This window comes from Zonotrichia albicollis, chromosome Z, assembly GCF_047830755.1.
Source record: "Zonotrichia albicollis isolate bZonAlb1 chromosome Z, bZonAlb1.hap1, whole genome shotgun sequence".
NCBI classification, from domain to species: Eukaryota; Metazoa; Chordata; class Aves; order Passeriformes; family Passerellidae; genus Zonotrichia; species Zonotrichia albicollis.
The window spans coordinates 33,613,513-33,641,097 of NC_133860.1; the positions used below are offsets into that span (position 1 = coordinate 33,613,513).

General features: G+C 39.1%; 1 protein-coding gene across 6 annotated transcripts in view; it reads right to left on the reverse strand.

The window, feature by feature from the left end:
- Positions 1–1,949: 1,949 nt before the first annotated feature.
- The window catches only part of SLC38A9 (solute carrier family 38 member 9), a 46,167-nt gene continuing 20,531 nt past the window's right edge, over positions 1,950–27,585 (reverse strand). For all 6 annotated transcript variants that reach the window (XM_005490651.4, XM_026795631.2, XM_074532642.1 and 3 more), the window contains 7 exons: positions 27,176–27,373; positions 24,351–24,458; positions 22,163–22,269; positions 15,843–15,956; positions 13,830–13,978; positions 5,594–5,683; positions 1,950–3,711 (listed from right to left, as the gene is read on the reverse strand). In XM_005490651.4, the coding sequence (XP_005490708.1) occupies positions 3,546–3,711; positions 5,594–5,683; positions 13,830–13,978; positions 15,843–15,956; positions 22,163–22,269; positions 24,351–24,458; positions 27,176–27,373 (932 nt within the window). In that variant the 3' untranslated portion in view covers positions 1,950–3,545. The remainder of the gene's footprint in view (positions 3,712–5,593; positions 5,684–13,829; positions 13,979–15,842; positions 15,957–22,162; positions 22,270–24,350; positions 24,459–27,175; positions 27,374–27,585) is intronic.

A 27,585-nucleotide genomic window follows, 5' to 3' on the forward strand; every position in this document is an offset into this window, starting at 1 on the left:
AAATATCCTTCCTGAGATGCTCTGTTTACATGACACAATGTTTGAATCCCAAATGCTCATATTTGCTGCACAGGTCTTTTGAGCTACATGATTTAAGACATTAGCATTACATTGCCAATCCAGACAGAAAGGGAAAAAATTATTTGTAGGAACAGATGCAGCTGTGAGAGACTGGAAGAACAAAGGAAAAACTGAGAGCCAGTAAACATAGGAGAAATTATGAAGACCACTAGAAGCTGGAAGGAAGACTCTGGGCCACAAAAACTTTACAAAATGATGGCAGGCCATTACAGAGAAGGCAATGAGATTAGTACAAGCATATATGGAAGGTAGTTCTTTCTTGTGTCCTAAGAGAAGACAGACTTATAAGCCATAGCATCTGTCCTTGTCTTTAGAAAAGAATTCTGTTCATCACAACACTCCCACTGAAAAACTAATCCCTTGGCATCAGTGCTCAAAGTGTGTAATAACCTACAGACGTGTCCACAAATTCACCACACAGGCATGTCCACAACTGCTCTTGGAGCTTCCTGGGAATTCTCCTGGCTACTTATGCTTTGGCAATGTTTGAAGGTCGTGCTGGGTTAACGCCTTATGTATCCTGAGATCTGGATTTTAGCATGATGGTATCAGCACAGAGGACTGACTGCAGCTGCTCACACCTCATGCAACAAAAATTTCAGTTTGCATCACTGAGTTATCACATAAAATGGAGGGATGAATTATCAGAGTGCACTGAGTTAGGGATGGTGCCAAACAAGGAGCCTGGAACTGTTAGGCAGAAAACCTTAGATTCTTAGTCAATGCCCAGAGCCAGAAGTGTTTCACCTCACAGCTTACTTCAGCAAAATTCAAGTGCAAAGACATAATTCAGTATTTCCAGCAGAAATTATTTTTCTTCTGTGAGAAGGTAACAAATTACATCTCACAACACATGACTGGATCAATGTATTGCATTCTTTGCTTTGCTAGACTACATGATGATATCCTGGAACACAGAATCTAAAGAAGTGAAATCAGCTGGCCATCACTGCAGATGAAGTGTGTATTTGTAAACAACTACATTTTGTACTTGCACAAAAAAGACACTGCAATCTACTTCTGGTGTTTTAGGGCATTTATGTTTCCGTTAAATGTTAAGATATTATTTAACTCAGGATGCTGACAAGGAAGAGAATCCCTGAAAATGCCAATCTACTTACACACTCCTGACTTCCCTCTCATGCTTGTGAAAATCTCAACTGCATGTAGTAAAATTAAAAAACACTTTCTTATAAGAAAGAGTGCTTATGGAAATGACAGTGTAATGAAATATTTGCTATCACTCTAATTTTTACCAGTTTGTAATTCAAATAAAAAGGTTTTTACAGGCTTGTATAAATAAACAGTGCAGCAACACAGAGCTCAAAGTGTCTTCTATAAATGTTCTGAATAATTTCCTTCTAAATTTTAACTCAGTCATTGTACATTGCATAACTGAAAAAAAGAGATAGATACAAGATGCAATGAGGACACTTCACCAAGAATTCTGTCTGTCTTAGGAATTTCTGTTGACTACTAGATCCTAACAGAATTTAATTCTGCTAAAATCAATGGGTGTTTTACTATCAGCTTCAATGACAAGGATATAAAAAAGGAATCATATTCAAATAGAACATGGAAGGCTATAATAAAATTTAATTAGCTGCACCCATCAGGGCTTGTACTAAATTAAGCACTGAACCTATAATAAATAAGCATGAGAGCCTAATGTGAATAAGCCAACAATAATAGGAAAGCTGTATCTTTTGTTCTTTCCTTTTGATTTTGAAGTACTTCTCTTGCAAGAGTCAACACAGGACAAAATGAAAATTACCAGGATGCGGCAGATAGTTCTCTCTAAAACAGAACAGATGATGGATGTATTCTCCAATTCTGATTTAAAGGCACAGAAAAATTCACAACAAAAGAACAACCAGAAATAATCACTGTATTCTGCAAAAGTATTCCAAACCGATATAATCTCGTATTTCATACAAATCAAAGGATATTTAGGAAAGTGAGTGTCCTTTACACAGTTTGAGAAGTCCAAATAAAACAAATAGGTTTACATTATCACTAAAAAAATTCACATAATTTTCCAGAGAAGTATGGTAATAACCTAGGTTATGTTTTTCACTGTCTTTCTGATGAAAATATGAACTCTTACACTGCAATGTAATTATCTTTCCCAACTCCTACTTCACAAATATTGCACCACTCCAACTTTTTTCCTCTTTTACTTACTTTGGAATTCAGTATTGCTCAGAGTCCTCTTTCAATTATTCTACATTTGCTGATTATTTTAATGCACTGAAAATCCACACAAAGAGGAGTTTCTACTCTCTCTCTACTCTACTCTCTCTCACAAAAATTACATTCCAACTTAATTACTGTGTGTTTTGGATTAAAACACAGAGTTACAGCAGGTAGATGAAGGAAGGTGTCTATGTGCTTATGCATGTACACCCTCTTAATTTGTAAACAAGAATTAAAAAAAAACCCCAACAACTCCATAAAAAAATCTTCCCAGATTCTCCCAGCTTCTGTTAAAAATTATTTAAAACTTAAATTCTTTCCCTTCATCCATGATTCTGAAGACTGCTGGCTTTGTCTCTCTGCTCACATCCAAAATGTGTAGTAGTAGTGGGAGACCACCAGAGGAAGACCCTGCAAGGGCAGGGCTGTGATGCACAAATGCTGTGTACACCATGCATCCATAAAAACCACATGCAACTCCTGACAAGACAACTGCACAGTACATAATAGCCCAGTAACAGAGTTGAACTGAGGTCAAGCCTGGAATTACTGATTTTAATTGTCTTCTTCTAATTTTTTTTATCCTCCTGGCTTTTTTGTATTGTAAGATCACAAGTAAGTTGTGTACATATTGGTTCTGAATAAAACACTGAAACATGAGTTTATTGTTTCTCATTGTTGAAATTTCCTAGAGGAAAAATATTGCCAAAACCATTTAATAGCGCATTCAAAATTAAGAGTGCATTTTGACCCAAGTGACTATAAATTAACTTAAAAAAAAAAAGAAGAAAGACAATAAATTCTTCATTTTCCAAAAAAATCAGGAAAATAACTGCAACAAAAGAGCATTTCAAAGAGTCAGTGAACAATACTGAGAAAGTATGTCTGCTAATCAAGGTAAGGACAGTTCATTTGGAGGAAAGATTTCCACAGCTTGAGGCTGGAAGCTTTGTGTTTGGAGAAATGTGCTGTAAAATATTAAAATATTTGAATGTCGTTAATTTTTGATTCACCTTCAACAAAACCAGGAGAACTGTATCACTCAAATGTGAACCATTTCACTTCTCTTAAGATTTCATGTGATTTCAGTGAAGCAAGACACGTTTCCTGTAAAGCACTTGAATGATGTGTTTTGAATTTGTTTCAAAGGTGAAGCTTTTCCCAAGATCCCCACATTGAGGACGGTCCTCATGCCTCACAGTGTTGCTCAAGGCTGTTGCCAAATACCACAGTACCAATTGTGACAACCACGGGAGAAAGGGGAGTTTTCACAATAGGAATTGTGCAATCAGATTAGCCAGTCCAAGGAGGATTATAGAGATGTGAATAATCAGTGCAGGCCACGTCAGCTGCCCAGCTCGGTGCAGGGAGATCATGTAAATGAGTGATGGATATACGAACACAAAGGCCAGACCACATGTTGCTCCAGAGTACCTGAAGAAAGAGGGGATGAAAAAAGAAAAAAAAAGAATCAATGCTTTGCCTTTATTCTTATTTCTTGTTGTCATTTCCCCCCGCCAAACCAATGAACAATCTGGATGAATTCTGACTATCTGCAATCGCTAACAGAAACATCAATTTCTGTTCCTTACTGACTTCTACCTCCTTCACTAGCACTTAATTACCACCCTCTGTGTTGTCCAGCCCCCTGCTTGCTTGTACCTGCACTCTGACATGGCTCTGTCCTTTCAGTCACACCCTGTGATGCTGTTGGGAACTAAATCCCTTACTTAAGACTTGATGTTTCTACTTTCTTTGGAGAAATTTGTCAACATGCTGCAGAAAGAGTCTGGACAGTGCATCCTCTGTTACACATCCTTTATGGCCAGAACTGCAAACCTCCTTGCAGCCCAACCATCTGAGAACACATATTAAAGTATTTAAATATAGAAATGTTCCTGAATCTGCAATTCTTATTTTAATTTATAAAATTCTTATTTAATTTCATTTATTTAATGAGCTTCTAGCAAATCATTCTTCAGATATAAAAGGAACAACATGCCCTTCTGGTTACATGATCAACCACAGCAAGTGAAACATTTAACTACTCTTTTTCTAACCCATCCCTTGCTTACAAAAATGTTCTCATTATTTTCACCTACTAAGCAGCCAAATGTTATTGAGTAACAATATATTTTGTTTCATATATTTGAACATTCCTTTCCAAGGAATGATCAGTCTAACTAGCAAGCATGCATGTTAGACTGTAAAGGGACAATTTATCTGCTGGAAATCCACTGTTCAACGTGTTTTGTTACTATGCACATTATAGACAAATTAGGTAAGCACCAGTTTGCAAACAGAGATATGTATTGCAAAATGTTTAACCAAATTAGGCATCGGGAAGAAATTCTCTCCTGACAGGGTGCTGAGACATTGGAATAGGTTGCCTAGGAAAGCTACGGATGTCATGTCCCTGGAAATGTTCAAGGCTGGGTAGGACGGGACTCTAAGCAACCTGGTCTAGCAGCAGGTGTTCCTTGCCCATGGCAGGAGGTTGGAACCAGATGAGCTTCAAGGTTTCTTTCAACCTTAAGGTCCATTCTAGCATTCTAAGAGTCTATGACGACAATTTACTTGACCATCTCTATTACTGGAATACAAAAAAATTTACTACAAGAAGAGACAGAAGAAAAAGAGGAAATGGGAAAAACCCTCAAAGATCAGCCACTGAGCAAAAGAAAGTTATTTTGCTACTTTGGTCAGACCCAAATCTGCCATTCTGGTTTTGTAATTGCAGATTTCGGTATTTTTAAACACCTCCCTCTCCTGGTTGCTTTAGGAAAGATGCAAACCAAGAATAAATGACAATGCATATAAATATGTGGACGTCAAACATAGTAAAGTAAGAGTTCCTTATTATTTCCTCTAATATTTTCTAAGTATAGAAATCCTACCTTTTCATCAACATAGTAAATTTAAGATATCATTTAGAGACACGCTGATGCCACTTGCTTTCTTGGATTTTTATTATGGACCTTCAACCCAGGTTCCAATGGTCTTAATACAAAACAGAAACTTGAGAGAAGAACACAGTAACAAAGCAACTTTTCTTCTGGCACCATACTCTTTTATGAGTACAGTTACAAGGTCCTAAAGTACACCTCCAATAAAACTCAACCACCTCAGACACAGAGGCAGAATAACAGATGTCAGAACTTTGCCAGCTGATTGTTTACACACCAAATCGCTATTTACAACTTAAGAAGGCATAAGCTTCACAAAATATAAAGGTATTATTAGTGCTCTTTTTCAGTATCAAGACACAAACATAGTAACACCACAGGGAAGCTCACTGCAAACAAACAACACTCACCTTATGATACCTCCTATATTTGGATAAAATCTTGCCGTTGCTACTCCAGCTCCTACAATGGCTAGGTTCAGGATAAGCACATGGAAAAGGCTACAGGAAAATGAGGAAAGAGTGTTAACATCTGTTATATTTATTACAAAATACCACCACTGTCCTTCATTTACTCTAATATTTAACTGGTACACGAATGGTGTTTTCATTTGCATGACTCACTCTATTAAAGCTAATTGATTTCACAGCAAACATGTCATCTACTGAATAGTCAGAATGCCAATTTCTAAATATCTAGTATTTTGACTCAAGATATTCTTAAGGACTAAAAATGTGCAATTTGGCAATTCTTACAAAAAACATCATACATGGTACTCAGCACTCAAGTATTTCAGATGGACATTCAAATACCAAAGAAACAATACTGTATAACTTAATTCCCACAAGAAAGAATTAGCTTGTTCGCAGAACGATCTGAATTGCTCAAAGTCAACTAATGGAAACCAGAAGAAAGGCAAAGATGCATCAAGTGGAAAACATTACAAACACTATTAAAATTTGAACTCTACTGCATTTTGATAGAGGACAAACATTTAAAATGCTAGATGTCTTATAGTATATTAACTGTAATGAACTTCCTTGCTCCTACCCAATTTATGCTGAATTTTTTTGCTGAATTTGTTTTTACAAATAATTTCCCGTTGCTTTCCTTTTGCATTAAGGATGAGAAAAAACCGGACATTTTTTATTCTGCAAAAACAGGTTTTAATGCATCAGACAAATTCAGTGCAGAGCACTGTGCAGCACAGAGCTAAGACTCAGGAAAGTATCACTTTTCTTTCGGGAATATGAAATGTTGGCATATTTTAGCATAAGGTAAAGTCAGGAAATAGAAAACCTGTGATATTTTGGTCACACAGCTGTTTCTATGACGGGAAAAAAGAATTTTCACAGAGGAAACATGCATATACTTACAGGTTTTGTTTATCCTTCTGGAGGATATGATTTCCAAAAATATACAAAACCTGTAAGTCAAGGCTAATTTTTTCTTCACTGTAGAAAGTATGTGTATTATGGAGGATCTAACTAACAAACTTTTAAAAAGTGACAGCTTCCATGGCTATACCTGAAAGGCTGCCTGCTAGTTTCCAACTTAGGAAGAAAGATTAAAGACATAAAACAGTCTCATTAAAGTTCAGGGAAATGGAGGTAATTAAAACACAAAGGAATAATTTAAGCTATGGACTTTTTTTAACCTTCAATCTTTTAACATTTATTATAAAAAGACAAAAAATTTCTTCAATTTTGTACATGACATTTTAACAGTGGTGCAAGAGGTGTACATTAGAGATGAACAACTGCAGTGAGACTACAGCAGCTGTTTAAGTTTTTTCCGGATATAAATCTGGTAAGACCTCATGAACAAAAAATAAAATCCCAAGAATCAGACTTCTTAGGGACCAAATGTGTACACCTTCTCTAATACTGCTAAGGAAAGCCAGTTAACTGACCTGTCCACAAAAAAGTGTCTGCCATGAAAAACTACTTCCTCTCTCCCTACACATGGCAGATCACAGATCTTACTATCACACAACTGTAGCAGAAAGCTTATGGACACATAAAATGACAGTACTTCTTCCATTCTCTTTTTGCTAAGATTGTTTTTTTTAGCAAGAGGGACTAAAATCAGGGCAGGCTGACCAATTCAAAAATGTTCTACAAATCTGTGTCAGTTCAGAGTATTTTAGCAGAAAACCTGAAAAATCTCTGAAGTATTTTATTCTGGCATGCTTTGAAGATGTGATTTTGTTGTTCAAAGCTGTTGTTTTAAAAAATTACTTCTAGATTCTTTTAAATTTTGAAAGCAAATAGGAGTGTCTGTATCTTTGGTGTGAAATGAAACATTTTTCAATTTCTTGATCTGGGAAAGGATTATTAGATTGAGGGGGGGACAATGTCTTCTGGCTCATTTGAAAACAATGGTCCTCAAATGCTGAAGTCTCCAAAGCAATTCAGTACTTGTGGAGTAGTGCTTTGCAGTTTTCTCTGTCAAGATTAATCAGATTCCTCAAGAACAATACCAAAATCAGCAGGTCTGAAAAGGTTTTGCACCTATCTGTTTCAATGTGAAAGATTACACTGCACTTCTCCCCTGGAACATCCTTGCTCCTTTCTTTATCTTTTGAAACAGCCTGAGTTGTAACCATGACAGTGGACAACTGGTATTTAACCAGCAAATCCTTTCTTTTACCTAGGCAGATAGTCACAGCTCAGCTTAGCTCATCTCCAGGATGAGGAAAACGTCTTGATCTTTTTGGAGAGAAAGGCATTACCATTTACCAAAAAACCCCCTACTCTTCTGAATTAAGTAAAATCTGGTACCTAGGGCTATAAGTAGCTACATTATTTGAGGCAGTACATTTCTTAGGACTCTAGAGCTCCATGCAGGTGTGTTCCAGACAGGACAAGTATTTCTTATAGCCTGTGACATTTCAGTAAGTTCTGAATTGTTCAGGTTTAGCCTGACACTGGCTTACAGTAAAGTTAATGCTCACAACACACTGCAAAAGGACAGCCAGGAAACAGCATTTGGAGGCAGGGGAAATAACCACACCATTGTTTATTACAATTATATGATGAAAAGTATTTAGAGGACATTAGAGATTAGAAAAGATTTGGCCTGTTTGTGCTTAATCACCCTGGTCCCATACAGGTGTCTTCTAAATGGTGTAACTTTCGTCATCATGGTCAATGGCAGCAGAGCTGGGCGGCCCATGCCAGGGCTGGACTGTCTGCCTGGGCAGCCTGGGTAGGGCTACTGCTCTGAGGCACAGGTTGGGTTGCCTGAAAGAGGCTGTAATTCACAAAGGAAGCACACCCATGGCAAGTCTTCTGTCCTCAGTCTCCATACTCTCAGCTGGGCAGTTGAAGATTCTAGCTCTTTTCTACAAAGGGAATCACTGCTCACCTGCAAAAATCCTGCAATCCCACAAAAATGGTAATGGAAAGGAGAAGGGAAGAAGATTAGAAGAAAACGCAAGCTATCTCCTAAGTCTTGCTTTTTTCTCTGCTGGCAAGGTTAACCTTTCAGATTGACAGAGGGGAGAAACAACCTTGTATGCCAGAACATTATTGAAGGGCTGGTTCCATCAAGTTCTCTCCCACTGAAGTCACTGAACAGCAGTGACCATATATATCTAATTAACTTTGGCATCCTCAAAGTAAGAATCATGTCAAAAACAGTGAAACCAAACCCTAGCACAGGGGAAATTTTAAGACAGAAACTGATTTTAAATCCCTTCAAGTTTTAAGTTCTCTCAGAAGTTTGAGACTCAGCATGGAGTCACAGGATGAACACACACAATAAGGGAAATTGGAAAGCAAGGAAAGAAGAAAATCAGGATCACCCAAGTAAGAATATTTGAGAGGCTTCTGTATCTAAAAATGCATTTTCTTCCTGGAAATCTCACTCAAGTGACATTGGTCAAAAGACAATGAATCACAACCTTTAAGAGAAGCTAGGCAGAAGTCAGATGAAGAGCAGACAAGCAAACATGCATGCAAACAGAATGTATTTCATTGCATCAGAAGACATATGTCTGCGGGAGAACTGGCAGGTCTGCTGGGCTACCATGGAGTAAAGGGATGACAATCATTGAGGAAAGCTAAGTGATTTTTGTCTATCACCTTATTTAACCTCTCAGAACAGGAAAGATGTTAAAAAGTTTTAAAAAATCATCTGATGAATGTTTAAAGCACTTTATGCACACCATATAATTAATCAAGGGAATCTCTGTCACAAATATTAATGTAGGAAAGAGCCAGTAACATAATAACAAATTGGCTTTCTGTACATATAAGAAGATCCAGAGTCAAGCAAGAAACAGCAGATAAAGCACATGCATCTGGCCCTAAATCAGCTGTTAAATGATGCCATTACAAACATATCTCATTTTAGAAAAGAAAGCAATTACCCAATACACAGAATTTTCGCCTTCCTTAACAACACCAGGGAGAGCAAAGAGAATGAACAGTTCCTTGGGTTTTGTCCCAGTACATCACTTTCCCTGTTGTAATCTGTTTACTAGCATACATTTTGCAAAATAAAAGAGGGAATTAGGATGTCTTCTCTCATTTCTAAATCTTTTGTAGGAAGTAGAGAAAGGCTGAAGGATTTGTGGATTGAGTGCACCCTCAGCATCAAGTTGTGTATGGTGCAGGGGACATTCTGGACGGAAGGGATGGCATCCACAGGGACCTGGAGAGGTTTGAGAGGTGGGACCCTGCAAACCTCAGGGAGCTCAGCAAGGCCAAGGGCAAGGTCCTGCACCTGCATTGGGCAATCCCAGGCACACCCACAGGCTGGGCAGAGAAGTGATCGAGAGCAGCCCTGTGGGGAGGGACTTGGGGGTGGTGGCTGGTGAAAAACTCACCATGAGCCAGCAGTGAGTGCTCCCAGCCCAGAAAGCCATGGGAATCCTGGGCTGCATCCAAAGCAACATTGGCCAGCAGATGAGAGAGGAGTTCTACCCCTCTGCTCTGCTCTGCTGAGAGCCCACCTGCAGCACTGCATCCAGCTCTGGGTTCCCAGTACGATGAAAGGAGCTGTTAGAACAAGTCCAGAGGAGGGCCAGGAGGTTGGTGAGGGCTGGAGCACCCCTGCTATGAGGATGGGCTGAGCAAGCTGGGGCTGTTAAGCCTGGGGAAGAGAGGATTGTGTGGGGACCTCAGAGACACCTTCCAGTACCTGAAAGGGCCTACAGGGAAGCGGGAGAGGGATCCTCTGACAAGAACTGGAGTGACAGGGCAAGGAAGAATGGGTACACTCTGAAAGAGGGAGATTTAGGTTAAATACATGGAAGAAACTCTACTGCAAGGGTGAGGTTTCCCAGGAAAGCTCTGGATGGCCCACCTCTGGAAGTGTTCAAGGCCAGTTTGGATGGGGGTCTGAGCAACGTGGTCTAGTCAAAGCTGTCCCTGCTAATGGCAGTGGGGTTGGAACAAATGAATTTCAAGGTCCTTTCCAATCCAAACCACTCTATGATTCTCTGTGATGATGCCTGCAAGAAGACTGCTGTGTCTAGCACATCTACATGTGTCTTTGAGTTTAAGATAGGCAGAGACAGAAGTCACTGATACAGGTACAGTATTCTTTCTTAGAATCAAGGATGCTTTTGCTCTCCTTCTGACTGTTGGAAGACAAGACTCCCATTTCCTTTCAGATAAGCCATCTCCCACTGCTCAGCTTATGTCTATTGGGAAACCTGGAGGAAAAAAAGTTACATATTGTCTGTTTAAGCACTTATGTTTGGAGAGGCTGAGCTGCTTCATCACTCAAGAGTATGGATTAGTAGGATACACTACAGGTACACAGCACAGAGTTGTTAACAGAAAAACAGCACTACAGAATAAAAAGCATGACACAAAAGAGATGAAAATCAAGTCTTCAGACAATAAAAGGTCATTTGAAGACGAGTATGCAGTTTCTCATAATCATCCAGTTATAATTCATGGTTTTCCAGAAAAAAATAGGATATTAACCATGATGCTACTTTTGGTAGAGTTTGCATTTGATTAGATAAAAAAATCTAGACTATAAATTCCAAACCAGGAAACTAGTATCTTGGCACTTTATTATAATCAGTTTCAGATAAAGAAAAAGGGGTAAAACCCAGAGAATGAAATTGATCTGAGCAATACAATCACACCCAGGAAATAAAAACTATCTGGCAGCCCTGTAAACATGTGTGAGATCAAGCTATTTGCTTTAAGTTGCATCCATACAGATTTCCATGGACTCCATTTGTTAACTTAATGGGTATCTGTTACCTCCACTTACAGCAGTAGCAGGAACCCACACCTGAAAATAACTGCTGATGTGAAGAAGCCTGGCTTTTAAAATCAATGAGCTTCCATGTAAAGCACCCAACAGCTTAAAAATGAAGATAGGAAAATTTCTAATGGAGACTTTGACCGAAGGAGAAGGTGTTTCTGTTACGGGTTTCTGACTTTGTTGTCTGACTTTTTTGGCAGGAAAATTATAGTCAGAAGGCAAATTTACAACATTTCTCTCACCTGCAAAGAAAACTTAATATAAGAAAGATGCATGCATGAAAAGATATGTGATTTAGCACATAGAATCACAGAGTTAAACGAGGCTAGCTTGCCAACAGAGATCCTGCTCTTTGCCTCCTTTTTCATCCTTTGGGCTCACTACTCACACAAAAATTTTCTCCAGGCATATGACCCAGGGTATTCTCCTCCATATATTCGCCTTATACAGAAAAATCTAAGAGGTAAAGCACGAATTTGTACAGATCCATCTTCTTACTGCCCAAGAGCTGTTAGCCCTGATTAATGAGGATTTTGAGAAAAGATTCCAACTATATTCAACTATTAGTAGGGTGCTCATTTTCCTACACAAAAAGCTACAGAAATTAGTATTTCCAAGTAGGTTGTTCAGAGTGAATCAATAGGCTCTCCAGTAAGATATCAGTCTATGTCAATAAAAGCAAAAGCTTCATATTTGTAAAACATATCCCTACAAAATCAGCTCTGGGGAAAACCGAAAATACGGAAGTTTTTCCTAGAGAGGTCATAAAGTGCTACTAAAGGAGATTTGTCATCTTAGGTGACTGGTGAGAACCAGTCATGAAGACACACTCAACAACCAGGCAGTAAATCTTTACTATCCTCCCACAGACATGTTCTGTGCTTGCTACCAGCCTCCAGCAAGTCTTCACTGCATAGAAAAATACAAGGGCTGACCTTGTAAATGCACAGAAGCCAGAACCTGAAGGTTAATTCAGTGATTTCTGTGCTGTGTTTGAGACACCTGGGATGCCAGAGAGCAAGAGAGCCCATCAGCCAGAATATGCTACCTTATCACTATAAGTTGGAGAGACTTATATGGCTTCCTAGAAACCATTTTTAACTTCTCAGAAGCTTTAAATACTTCACTACAAGGAGTCTTAAAACTGAGTAAATTTAAAAATGAGTGAAGCTACCCACAGGACATCCTGGAGACAAGAATGAAGCAAGCATCTGCATCATCAAATCCATCATACCACAAAGGCTTAAAACAGCAAGCTGGAATTAACCTGAGAAGAGACTGGCACAAAGCTGTAGGTTCTAGGAGAGCCCGTGAGGGAAATGAAAACCATTCTGGTCAGAGAGTAACTAGAGGGAGGAGATAGGAAAAGGCATATCCACATAATATAGAGGACAAGATTATTTCCCAGTGGCTGTGAAATCCATCTTTAGCACTTAAATAAATGGCCTTGTTTCCAACAGTAACTTGCAGCAGTTCCTAAAAATCCCAACGTTGAACTGCATACAATTCTGAGTCAAAAAAAGCAGGCATTTATTTCACTGCCTAATTTTAGGCATTCAGTTTCTAGAACCTATTTCAGGATTCAGAAGAAACCTGAAACTTGGAACAACATCTCTGCAGACCTAAACTGTTGATGCCACAGAGGAAATACACATTCCTTTCTGAGATTTTTTTTTCCTTTCCTCCATCAACAGTAGTTCACAATACAAAATAAGAAACTTGGAGATTAATGGCAACTTCTCAGCTGTGACATATTCAGTACTCCAGTACTCCAAATATAAATGTCCTAGGTTTTATTTAAGAAACCAAACTAAAACTGAAATCTGCATCAGCTCTTCCCTGGAGTACAGACACTGTACAAATGCAAGGGTGTGGCTCATCTCTGAAATTAGCATGTGAAAAGCTATTTTTATAAGCATAGCAGCAGCCCAGATAGCACAAGTAACAACTCACTCAGCTATTAGCTCTGTTTAAAAACAGATGGATGATTACTAATCAGGCACGATCAAAACAAAGATGGCATGCTGAAGGGTTAGTATTTGGAGTATATATTTTTCACAGCTTAAGGATTGCTAGATTAAATGCTCCTGGACTAAACATTTTTTTTTCCCTGTACAACTTTTGTCATATAATTGCATAACCCAAAGGGAGTGTGTTGACAAAATTACTATTTATTGATAAAAGGAAGAGCTAAACTAAAAGAAACCCCCTCCCCCATTCTGCTCTGGCAAACTGTAACAGTCCTGATGTGCAGGTGTGCCCATTCACCCTGACTCTACAAACTCTGTGAAACTAGCTTATGAAATGAACCTAATGTACAAAGAAAATCCCCAAAATCTAGCCAAGTTTCTGACAACAGAAAGCCAGTTAAGCAGAGTGTGCCAAACTATTGTCAAGAAACAGACTCCTTACCTTGGGTAAGCACTTCCAAAAAACTGTCTTAACAGCTGGACTCGTGCCAGATAGCCCAACAGTGGGTATACAGTCATCATTTGGAACAGCAGGAATATTCTTGCAACAAACGACATGATGTCATCACTGGGAAAGTTATCTAGAAAATTCTAAACATATAAGTAATGTTACATATCAATGGTGGCTTGTTTACATATATCTGCTGGGTTTCAATATCTATGTGCCAGAAAGAATGGGACAAAACCCAAACAACTACAATTGCTAAATGAACTCCATAACATAAAAAACCCTCTCCCTCTTTTACAACTGCCTTGCCACATAATAACAACCAATTTTTGAATGTTACTAAGCTGATGTCAGTGTTAATGCTAGTATTACATAATTAACTGCTTTCTGATCTTCTGAACATCTTCAAACAATGCAGGCTGTGGAAAGGCCACCTGACCTTTTAGGCAGATGGATTCATATGCTCCTTTTATCTATCATACCATAACTACTTATTAAAAACAGTTACTTAGTGAGTAAAACTGCATTACATACAAATGAGTAAGGGATCATACACTACTAGTGGGAACATTGAAAAAGTATTATAAGATTTAAACATCATAGAAATATACAAACAGCTTCATAAGTACCTGAGAGAGCTCAGACAATAAATGGGAAGGAAATCACTCATTACATGTTATTTAAATGTGGATTTCATCCTGTGAAATTATTTCAGGTGGTTAAAAAAACAATTTGTTTAACAGTGATACCAGTTCTAACTAATCCACAGTCAGAGGAAGCCTTTAAATGCCACCTTATTGCTAAATATTATGCCAGAGCTATAGAACACCTGGCATAACATGGATCCCCCACTGATAACTGCTATCTCTGAAGCAATTTAGGGCGTGGAAATCAGCTTTGCCTAGAAGCAGATAAAGAGTTTTTGGCCTTCATAGAGTATTTCATGTGGTGCTATTATCAGAAGAACTCGGCTGGCAAGGCTCACCAGTGTCAGACTCCAGAGGTCAGACTTCAAACATAACTGCAGTTGGGACTCCTGTCTAAACAAACTTGCTTTCACATTCTATTTCTTCTGGAATCCCAAAGAGTCACTGCACACACTTCTCAGGATTAAAGAAGCTAAAGAAATGAAAAGCTCAATTGTTCACTTTTTCATTTTGGTCCTTCATCACTTTCACAGAGTATTTATTATATGTTTGTTTTTCACTGAAATATTGGGAACCATTTGTGAATATAAATGAGATAACACAAGCATTACTCATCTGTTCGTGGTAGTGCCCATAAGGTGTCCCACCAACTGACCACAGTCTAGCACAGATGCTCCTGCCAGGGTGAATCATGCAGCAAGAAGCAGTAGCTGGGGTGTTTTTATTGCATATTTATTAAAAGGTTATGGACAAGTAGGGTATCTTGGCATGTATTAGGAAGAGCACTGCCAGCAGGTCGAGGTGGGTGATCCTGCCCCTCTACTCAGCCCTGGTGAGGCACATCTTGAGTGCTGTATCCAGTTCTGGGCTTCTCAGTGCAACAGACATGGAGCTCCTGGAGTGGAGCCTCCAGCTCAGGGCTACAAAGATGATCAAGGGACTGGAGCATCGCTCTTACAAGGAAAGGATGAGGGAACTGGGCCTATTCCTGTTGCACCTCATCAATGTATACAGGCATCTGAAAGGAGGGTGCCAAGAGGATGGATCTGGCTCTTCTTGGTGGTGCCAAGCAATAGGACAAGAGGCAAGGGGCAGAAACTGATGCACAGGAAGTTCCTACTGAAGATGAGGAAGAACTTCTTCACAGCATGAGTGACTGTGGACTAGAACAGATTGCCCACAGAGGTTCTGAAGTCTCCCTCACTGAAGATATTCCAGAACCATCTGGATGCAATCCTGTGCCATATCCTCTGGGATAGCCCTGCTTGAGTAGGGAGGTTGGACTACATTACCCACTTTGGTCTCCCAAAAAAACCATCTTGTGATTCCTTGAAATATATACTACAGTAAAGTATCTCACCTGTTCAATACATTCTTTGGATAATGGTGGAGAAGGAAAAGATGCAAAAATTATCACTCCAACATACAGGTATGTTAGTCCAACCAGGAAGTATGCAATAGAGAGGTCTCTCACCTGAGGAAAAACAAGATTTTATTTTGGCCAGCACTTACATACAAAACCAGATTAAATAAAAGCCTCATAATAAGATTTCTATTTCATGTATTACTGTTACTTTTATATGCATTACTTTCTTATGTTTACAACTATCACTTGTACATTTTTATTTTTACTTCCTACTACTTGGATGGAGACTTCAGACCTGGTTCTAATCAGATCAGAAAACTTCAATACTCAAAGTGGACCTAGACATGTATTGTTTATCTCTCAACATACAAAAAGGGCACCATGAATGACATATGCCAATAGATGTAGCACGTTATTCCTGATGCATAAGTATACACTTGTTATTAAAACAAACAAGAAATCCCTTCTACTTTCTTACATTCAACTATTCCTAATAAGACCCTTGGGACACTGACACACAGAAGGCCTAGAAAGCCATATGTTAAATTTCTTGTCATGAATAAAATCTTGCAGTCAGACATCAGTCCACCCAACTGCAGATGTAATACAAAGGAATTTAATCAGAGGTTTTAAGGAAAGAATGTTGAAGCTAGGGTCCTAAATCCACACTTAACTACACTACATACACTTTAGTATGGATTTAAACCTAAACTTCAAAGTTCAGTTCTGAAAATTCTGGCCATCTTTTTAAGGTATATAATATATACAAGTGTTTTCCACTGCACAAAAATAACCACACATTTATTACAGGAAAATGACTGGCAAAACTAATTAAGTACTTTATGAAACTAGAGAATTCACATATACATCAGACTGATCTCACAGCAATGTACTTGTTGAGTTATTCTTCTACATAAATTACTTCCTTTGGAAATAAAGAGGGAGACCATTTGTTTCTAGTTATTAGCTAACTAAATCCTGTGTAAGCTTTGTTACAGTACAAAACACTCATCACCTTACAGAAAACCATTTGTTCAGCTGCTGCTAATCATCAGCTTCTTAAAGGATTACTAGTAATGTTTCAATACATGACCCTATTTTCCCAAGACTGAGAAGCAAGTCTTACTAGCCCAGGCATAGCACCAAATTATTAGGATTATACTGGTTTCCAGACCAGGGTGATAATTATCACCTTCAGCCAGCTCACTGAACATGAGCAAAGCTTCCTCACATCTGTGCATGGGAATGTTTCCCATAGTGCTTCTTCACACTATCTTATTGACAGAAAAACATATCCTACACCATTCCAGGCTCTGCCAAGGGCAAGGCAATCCCTGAGGAAATGATAAAATACTAGATTTTGAGTTGTGAGAGAAATTCAAATAGAAGCCAGTTTTTTTGTGAAAGACGTGGAATCTCCTATTCATTTTGCATGTTTTTGGGGTAGAAGATTGCTGTCTGATGAGGAATATTATTTGCCTTTTAGAGGCTGATGGGAAAAAGGAATCAGCGTGATTTGAACATGTTCCAGGGTCACGTTCCAGCCATCAAGCTCCCAGCAGCTGCACACTTCTAGCTGCAAACTCTTCCTTCTGCTGACCAGTTAAATGCACATGGAAGATGATTGCCTAGACTTCACTCTCCTCATACTGGCCATTGAGTAAGGACTATCAACTTGCATGAGAAGTGGAGCAGTAGCCTTTTCTTTAAATTATGTGCAGAATTTCTTCTTGTGACATGAGAAGCTGTACAGATTTTTATATATCATCTACACATTCAAAAGCACTAGTGCCCACCCACTATAAGAACTAATTTAAAGAATATTAAATATGAGCATCCATATTTCTTGCAGGTATTTATCAGTAACTTCCATTAATTGTAGGACTCAAGAGACACAGTAATGCGGTTTTGCAAAGAGATGCAGACTCTCATCTCTTGAGGACAGGACTTGGACAATTTTTCAAAACACATCCAGTGTGTTCTGCACATCTTAATGCACATCATCTGCCAAAATCTGCTTTAAGTCTGGTATTTTAGGTGTAGTCCTTGCGCATAAAAACAGTATAGTAACTCACAGCTGTTATTTGTACTCTGCCTACATATAAATTCTAGAACCAACTGTAAAACTATTTTTGCTGTGACGGGTGCATGCAGTTTTGAGGGCAAGAAATGTGAAATAAAATTCTTACTGCTTCCTTTAGACATGAAAAATGGTAGATAGGTGGTGTGCTATTACCTCTAACAGGTACTTGCACCAGTACTAACCAGTTCATGTTTCCAGAGTTCTTAAGGGTGTATGCTTTAATCTGCACTGAAACTAAGCGCTGAGATAATTTTGATAATTTATTTTCATAGCATGTAACACAACAGACTATTTTCTCCAGGTGTTGTCACCATAGAAAGAGCACCCAGATTTTGATCTGAATAGCTATTAAAAAAAAATAGACAACTTGAAAACCTGGATTTATTTTTTTCTCAAACATCCATCGGGTCCCTTCCAAATACATGCTTCTGTGTGTAAGATGGTTACTTCTGTACAATAACATGAGTTTACATAACAGGAACATCTTTTGATTAATGTTCATTATTCCTCAAGAGACCTGGGTTCACTCCCTAAAGACGTTGCCAGTACTGTTTAGACAGCATAATTCCAGAAAATAATCAAAGGACACATGGGGAGAGATAAAAGGATTATTTTAAGTAAGAGCAATAACTACACTTTTTTGTTTTAAATTTGATACTTGAGGCATTTACATTCACACAAAAGCAGACATTGCTGTGGTGAATGCTGCCTAAGCATAAGAATATAGCAATTCTTACAGCCACAGCTTAAGAATAAAACTTGTAGAAAAAACAATGTTGGAAGCAGGAAGTATTTGTAGAATCACAGAGGGAGCCTCCAAGTAAGTATCTAAGGCAACATGCAGGTCACAGTTCATAAGGATCATAGCCTGATACCTGCCAAATCCTTCTCAAATACACCTGAAGGCATATTTTCAGACAGAGCTTGGAGAGCAATCTTCCTGTGGTTACTTCTGACAGGGAGCTCTCCTGGTCAGATCCACAGAACAAAGAAGTGGTTAGAAGTGCTGCTGGAAGAAGAGAAAATTGGGTGATCAAGGCCGGCAGCAGCAGCAGAACAAAGGAAGAAATCAGGCTCCTAACAAAAGGATGACTGTGGAGCTAACAAAGACAGCCCTGAATGCACAAGACATTGTATCACATCCACAGACCAGTCAGTATTCAGGTGCTGGCCAGACTTGCAGCAAGGGATGTGACATGGCACAGAGGAGGCTCTGTGGCTCTATGGACATTTCTTACATGGTGCTGCCACATGGTACTTCCAGGCCTTGATCTGCCTGCTGAATGCCATGGAAAAAACAGCTCACTTCCTTCCTCAGTACCTGTGAAAGCTACTTTGTGGAGTTGCTTCTTGGATGGAGAAGCCAGTATCAGCGCTTAGTAATGATTACCACATTTGAAATACCTTTTGATTATCCCATTTCAGATTAGTCCCTTCTCAAGAGAGATGCTGACTCCCTAATATCTCAACAGGGACTTTGATCTAGATCATAAAAATGAGTCCACCTGCTCGTGCTTCAAGGACAAGTAGTAACATTTAACTGGGTGACAAAAATAAGTACTTCACCAGGATGGATGATGCTGTGCATAATTTTGGCAGGAAACAGAAACCAATGGTATGGCACCATCAATGGAAGCTCAGTCTGTTTACAGGGAATAAAGTGTTTCAATACTGCAGAAAATAAGTACCATTTACAGCTCCATGCCTTTTGCAGTTAATACCTACAGAAAAAACATCTCCCCATTCACAGCCTTTCTCCCAGGTATATCCACAAACAACTGTCAGGAGACAGCACTAGCTTATTTATGCCTGTAGATCATGGTGGGCTTGTGTAGCATCCATAGTGTTGCTCAGGGAAACTGATCACAAACACTAATCAGAAAAAACCCACCAACCAAAACTGACACCTACACTCCTTTTTGTGGCTGGGTTACATTTCCTATGCAATCTGTTTTTGAGCCATTTGACTGACACTGTACAAAGACTTATGCTGATAAATACAAGGAGGCAGCAGCAGTGGGAGATGAGACCAGAAAGGTAAATTCTGAACTGCAGACTAAAAACCTGCTCACAGGGCTGTGCTGCTGACATGTGGCTTACTCTGCTCCACTGCTCTTCTCTTCTCTTCTCACACCCACACCACTGTACAGGAATAGCGGCCAGAGCACTCCTCCCCCATGTGTATTTTAGCTTTGGGCTGTGATGCACGCCTGTGACCAGAATGGAAGCTGCTATTGTTTTGAATTTCTGACTCCATAAGAGGAATGTTATTGTTTGTCTTACTCTTCTCCAGCTCCCCAGAGAGTTGTTCTATGACCTCTAGTTTCAGTAAGTTTTGCTCAAGACAAAAGCAGTGCTTTTCCAGCTTGCCAAGTTCTGTGCCTTTTGACAGAACACTGAGGGAAGTGCCATGTTAACAGGTCCATCAATAAAACAGTGAAGTTTTTATCCATGGAGTTATGTCAGTATCACCCTATCAGATACTGAGAGAAGAAAGCGTCTTGTAAATATATTGGAAAAACCCCCATGACTTATGACAGAGGGCAAGACCCCTATATATATGGAAATCTCCCACTTAGTCCAGCCGCTTAGTGACATAATCACAAAACAGCTCTTCAAGACCACAGGTACTTCATTAACATTTGCAAAGCACTTTTGAGACCTAGGTGAAAGGCTCCTGTACAGCTACAAAGAGGAAAAGCAATCTCCAGCCAAATAAAACTACTACAAGAATTACAGAGATTTGTTTTCCTTTTAGAAACCTTTCCTGCCATATTTCAAAGCTGCCCTTTCTAAGAAATTTGAACATTCTTCTGCAATGCAGAGTTTTGTCAAGGGCTTGAGATCCATGCTACGGCTGACTTGGAAATTCAAGTTAAGCTACAGGAAAGGTATTAGAAAAGCTGATTCAAATGCAGGCAGCAGTTTCTTCCGCCTTCACACAGGAAAAGCAAGCTAAAGAACACTCCAGGTGCTGCTCTTTGCATCTGATTACTTGCTCCGATGTAAACAGAGGGGGAAAATACACAGGAAAACCTTGAAGATGGAATGAGGGTATTAGCATATAGACCTGACTGCTGGAGATCTACCCTTTAGAATTTGAAAGCCACAGTTAAAGAGAAATCTTGCCTTTCTCCACATCATAAGATTTTCTTAAGGAAATCAAGAAAGAGCTTATTTAGCTTTCTTTGTCCAGACTTCCAGCTGAGAAGCCCTAAGCCCCCAGAAGCCTTCCTGGAGGAGAATGCATGACTCCTTTGCAGATACATAATTCGCAAGCTGGTCTTGATTCACAGGTAAAAGGAAGTAACCATGCAGACTTTTAAAGCCTAAGAGGTCATCTCATTGCATTGGTACATAATCTGTACTTCACTGTCAAATAATCAAATCTGATCTATTTTATCTGATGTGCTGTATAGGCATCTGGCTGTTAGTGGTGCTGATTCAGTAGCGGGGACAAGAGGTTCCAGAGGTTCCTTACAACCTCAAGCATTCTGGGATTCTGTGATTTCATTACAGTTTTTCATTAGGCTAGTATTTAAAAATCTTTTTATGTTATTGCAGGTACCTTTACAGCTAACATTTTAATGAAGCTGGACAAGAATCCTTGGAAGTAGGGAGAAAAAAATAAAATAATAAAAATAATGAAAGTAAAAGTTACTCTCAGACTCTGTGTATTGTATTTACTCCATTTGATATTTTAAAATGGGAAGATATTAACAAAGAATGCAGCTCCATCTGGAGAAGCAGCACTTAGCTTTTTCAAGGGTAAAGCACCAGTCCAAAGACTATGTATCACAAAGCCTCCTGATCCAGGCTTCAACTTGCAGGATTTCCTAAATTGTGCCAAGTTTCTCTATGGACTTTGACTAGAATTGTGAGACAAAGTTTTGAGGTATTACCTAGACCTCAAAACTACTGTTCAGGATTCTGCTAACATCAGTCACGTACCAAATATTTTCCAACATTTTTCATTCTAAAATCGGTCAGTTTTCATTAAGACCTACAACATAGTCAAGTCATCTGCCTCTTGTGTGCAATTTGGCCATTTAATACCAGCTTGTAAATTTGGGGCATTCCTCAGAGCTTTTATGTAATTTGTAAATTTTCTGTTACTCCCTCATAGCAAGGAAAAGAATGTGTAACTTTTTTTCTTATCAAATCACAAGAAAAAAATTACTATTGTCTGGCAATCTAGAATAAATAAGCACAGTCTTGTGAAGTTACTTACGTTGTTTTCTTGATTCCTGTTATTCTGAAGAAGTGTGATGACACAATTGTGGATGAAGAAGGCAAGTGTCAGAACCCCTGTGAGCTGAGGGAACAGAATTCGAAACTCTATACAAAGAAAAAACAAGTGTTTTTAAATTACTTCTTTGAAACAAACTATGACAAAATGCAGATGACATACAGTGCTCTGGAGGGTACTGACAAACACGTGAACCTCCACCTTGAAACGGGACAATCTATCTCATATCTGACCATAGCCAATGCAGATACTTAATCAGGAAGTGCAAGATACATAAGACAATAGTTACTATAGAATATACTTTCCAGCAGGGCTTCTCTGATAGACTCCAACCATCAGTGATTACTAGGTTAATTTAAGATTGGTACATACAAGGTTTTCTGCTCCTCAACAGTTTAATTGGAAATCATTTGTGAAATTGGAATTTGACAGCAGTGAGGCTGTATACCTACAGGTTCCTGAAGAGGGAGATGGAGGGAAGGAATCATTTACCCTGTGAACACTTTTATTATTAAGAAGTCACTTATGCTACCAGAAGAAAAATTACATCTGTAGACACTTAAGAGGTTCTGCTTACAAGACAGGGCATAAAGAAAGGCAGAGCAATTTCTTATCATGCTTCACAGCATGTATGAAAAGAATTTCCTTCTTTTGGGAATAGCATTTTTCTGCTTGTTTTAATACTCAAAATATGTTCACAAGATGGTGGTTCTCCAAGTGCTGCAAATGGTCTAGGAATTCACCAATGCATAACATCATTAGAGCACCATCTTAATTGGTATTACCTAAGAATGTATGCACTCTTAAAAGTGCTAACAGCATTTAGAGAACCCTAAGATAGTCAGCTTCTGAAAAGCATCCAGAAGTATAGCACAACACTTTTCAGAGGTTCACAAACCCTTACAGAACAAACCACAGAGAGCTCCATGCAAACATGTTTAAAACAGACTTCTGTAAAGTGCTGTGAAGTTAGGAAAGTAAACACACTCCAGGCAACTAATGAAGGGCTTATCCAAACTGAAAGAATAAGCTTTCCCTAGAGCTGGTTTCACTGTACCTTCAATATCTAATTAGCATGATGTGCTACTGACAGAATTGAGAGTGCAAGCGACTTCTGGCCTTGACTTCTAGGCTCGTTTTCCACGCACTACTTCAATCTCAATAATAAAAAGCAAACTGACAGTTTCAGAATCTCATGGAAGCTTAGTTACCTGCCTTTTCTATCTCCTAGCAGTAGGAGTTTTTGCCAAATTAATCAAACTACTGGGTGCTCTATTTCTCAATGGCCTGCAGCACGTGTGTCACTACAACCCATTCTTCTCATTTGTTTCTACGATCAGAAGAAGGGACACTATTGTAATGTTCAGGACACAGCTCCCTACAGCTAACTGGTCCTAAAATTTTGCTTATTGTAAAGGATGGGGAAAAGCCAACTAGGACCTAACCTTTGTTCTTTTATTCCAGGTTTCTTAAAAAAGAGACTTGATCTCTTTAGGCTAGCTGTTCAAGCAATACTAAATGCCTCTTGTTTATGACTATGGCATCTCAGAGGAATTTATAACAGTAATTTGAAAAGAACAAATAGGCATCAAACAACCTTCAATAAAAACAAAAACATACTGATATGTACTGATGGGATAAAACCAGCTAATGGGTGTTTGAAAGAGAAGAACTACTAAGATTATGGCCAAAAACTTGAGATAAACTGGGAAGTACGGGAAAACTGTACTTGCAAATTATGATGAATGAGCTATTTCACTTAAGCAAGACAGTGTGTGGAGAACTTAAATTACCCTTAACAGTCAGTCTGTCTACAGTTTGTAATTTCTAATTGCTACTGAAATAGGCATGATCTGAAACACGTACAACTAGAACTTAAAGTAACATAGGTGAAACGGGTCTAAGGTAAGCTCTCTGGTATAGGATATATGTTGAAGATTCCTCTGATAGGGGCTCCTTCTCCTCCTTACTGCTAATACTGCCTGTTAACAAAGGAACATCACTGGGAAAGGGATTCCTTGCCACTTGGTCTGGAGGGATCTTTTCTCTAGTTGCCACATCAGACAGCATTTCCTCTATTTATGTCTCAGATTGTTAAAAGGTAAATGAGAGAAAAAAAATCCTAAACTCACCAAATGTATACTTCACCACTGCATTTTAACTATCTTACCTGGTACAAAAAATTCATTCTCTGTAAACCAGTTGAATTCTAAGTGCATTCCCAGATGAGCAGCCTTTACTGTAACCAGAAAAACTAAGTAGACAACTGAAACTGAACCTGGAAAAAACAAGAGCCAAACAAATACCATGATATAGTACAAAGTATTTATGCAGGGTTTAATTTCTCCTCCATCCATCTAGTTACTAGTAGTAAAACAGTTATGGTTAGTATTCATTCCTAACAGAAGACTAGGTCTAAACTTCTTCTCTTATAGGTCAGAGATAAAAAAAGATGCACATGCACACAATGTAAACTTCCAGCAAGTTTAAATAACTTTCTGGCACTGGTGACAGCAGAGGAAGTACCCTGCCATCCCTGCTGCTGGGCACGTAGGTCTTTAGGCACAAACAGACCAGTTACAGCTTCCACTGCCAGGATTTCAACCTAAGTGGAGACTGATCATAGCACTCCAGCTATTACAATGTTCATCTAGTCACTGACTTTTTGAACCAAACAGCTCAATGGAAATTACTGCACTTATGAACTTTACATTGGGAACTAGAAGCTGATAATGACACTTCAAGGCTACTGATTAAAACATTATGTTAAATGTAACTTTGGATAACCTTTATTATAATACTGGATTTGCATTCCATCTCATTGGTTAGGAGGCATCCAGCAGGCACGTGTACAGCTTAACAACTACAAATGAGATCACAGATGGGTATAATGCCTTGCTGTGTATACCTGCAGAATGGAGGGTATATGGTCTTGTTTCAGACCATTTGAAAGAGACAAGAGCAGGACAGGAACTACCTAAAAATTGAAGGAAACTGAACAACAATAATTAAGGCTACTGCAATGAATCTCATGGCCAATAATGCTGCTAGTTAGCAGAGAACAGGCTCTAAGTAAGTGAAGACAAAACCCCAGCATTTTAACCCATCAAGGTTCAAAAATAAACAGAAGGAATTATGATTTGATAGATAATCTCAAGAAATTAGGGAAATAAAATGTTCTATATGTAAAGATCAGCTAAAATACTCTTAGTTTCCTAAGGACCTCTGTTTCCACAGGTATCAAAATAAGTAAAACTCTACTGAGATAAATTTCCTCATCTCAAAATTGTCTCCCATTTTTTATTGTCTTATAAACGTCAAGGTTTACAAAAATTAAGGCAATTTTGAACACCTTCTCAATTACATAATAATCTATTGAGTAATTAATATTCTGGGTTTAAAATTTTTTTCTATATCAAACCCACACCTTTTGTACAGAAGCAGTATCAAGTACCCAAATTCCCACATGGTATTTTCATTTAGTGGTTTCAGCAAGAGCAGATCCAAGCTCTGATAAAGTGTAACTACGGAACAGACGAACAAACTAGACCTTCAAATCCCCGTCCTCTACCACCTTTACAAAGCATATCCAACTTTTTCAACCTCTGATCCACATCCAGTTTTCTCTTTCTCTTCATTGTGGGCTTCAGCGCTACTTCTCAGACATCTTCTACTCCCTGAACTGTGACCAGCCCCACTCATCATGCATATGCTTTACTCACTTTACCAGCCCCACCACCTTGGCATTCTACCTCAAGACATGTAAGCAGGAAGTCACAATTGTTTCCTATGCAGCACAGAAGAATCCACAATATTGGAAGTTGGGACAAAGAACAGAAGCAGGTCATACTGACTGACTGATGTTGTAATTAATTAGTCACCTGATTGGCAGAAAATCACTTCAGATCAGAAGCAACTGCTGGTTTGAAATGTTTACCAGAGGAAGAGTATGCCCGACTATACCAAGGTAATATCTATCAAATGCTGCAGTTCTATACAGTAGTATGTATAGAACCATTTGGGAAAATCTGTTGTAGATGTAAGGGAATTTGTTTCACAGTATTATCAAGCAAGAAAAAGGAAGAAAAGGAAGAAAAGGAAAGGAAGAAAAATGAACTCCCTATTACCCGTAAGATTCAAGCAAAGCAGCAGACAAAGCCCTTGGGGTTAATAAACCAACCAACAACCCCACTTTGAGGCACAATATGGGCTGCCACCAAAATACTGGAACAGTGGCTGGAAAGCTGCCTAATAGAAAAGGATCTGGAGACAGAAGCTGAACACGGGCTGGAATTGTGCTGACAGGTGGCCAAGAAGGCCAATGGCATCCTGGCCTGGATCAGCAATGCTGTGGCCAGCAGGCCAGGGCAGGGATTGTCCCCCTGTGCTGGGCCCTGCTGAGGCCGCACCTCCAGTGCTGTGCCCAGGGCTGGGCCCTCACTGCAGGAAAGGCCCTGAGGGGCTGGAGAGAGTCCAGAGAAGGGCAATGGAGCTGGCACAGGGTCAGGGGCACAAGTGAGGAGCAGCTGAGGGAGCTGTGGGTGTTTGTCCTGGAGAAAAGGAGGCTCAGGGGGGACCTCATCACTCTCTACAGCTGCCTGAAGGGAGGCTGTGGCCAGGAAAGGCCTGGTCTCTTCTCCCAGGCAACCAGTGACAGGATGAGAGGACCTAGCCTCAAGCTGTGCCAGGGAATATTCAGATTTGGAAAATGTTCTTCTCAGAACAGGTTGTCAAGCTTTGAAACAGACTGTCCAGAGAAATTATTGAGTCACCATCCCTAGATGTATTAAATCTGCACAATGTGCAGATATATAACACTTATGGACATGGTTTAGTGGTGGACTTGATAGTGTTGGGTTAACAGTTGCACTCAATAACCTTACAGACTTTTCCAACCTAAAAGATTTTATGATTCTACTCACTGGAGTAGTTTCCATTGTCTTCTATACACTTCAGTCACAGCAAACCAATGCTTTAATAGTATTTGTTACCTACCTAGGACATTAAACTTTGCAAAGAAGGATGGAGACTTCAGATTTAGCAGGGGTAGAAGAACTGCAATCAGGTAAAATGGTACTGTTTTTGATTTGTCCCACCATTCTTCAAAGAGTTCAAAACCTGTTCTGTTACCCGATGAGAACATCACAGTCCTGTTCTGTGGTGGGTGATCACTAGCAGCACTTGGACAAATGACTGGAAGAAAGAAAAAGAAAAACATCCTCAGATGAAAAGAGTTTTACTTGCACAGAATATTCAGAATCAAGATCCCACAACTGCTAGTGTGTTTTACTACTGAGGACTGCTCAAGTGCAGTGCTCAGTATCACAGTTCCTACCTTGTTTTTTTTTTTTAAATCAGGAATTCATTGCTAAGATTCCACTGCTAGGCACCTTGCACTTGAATCT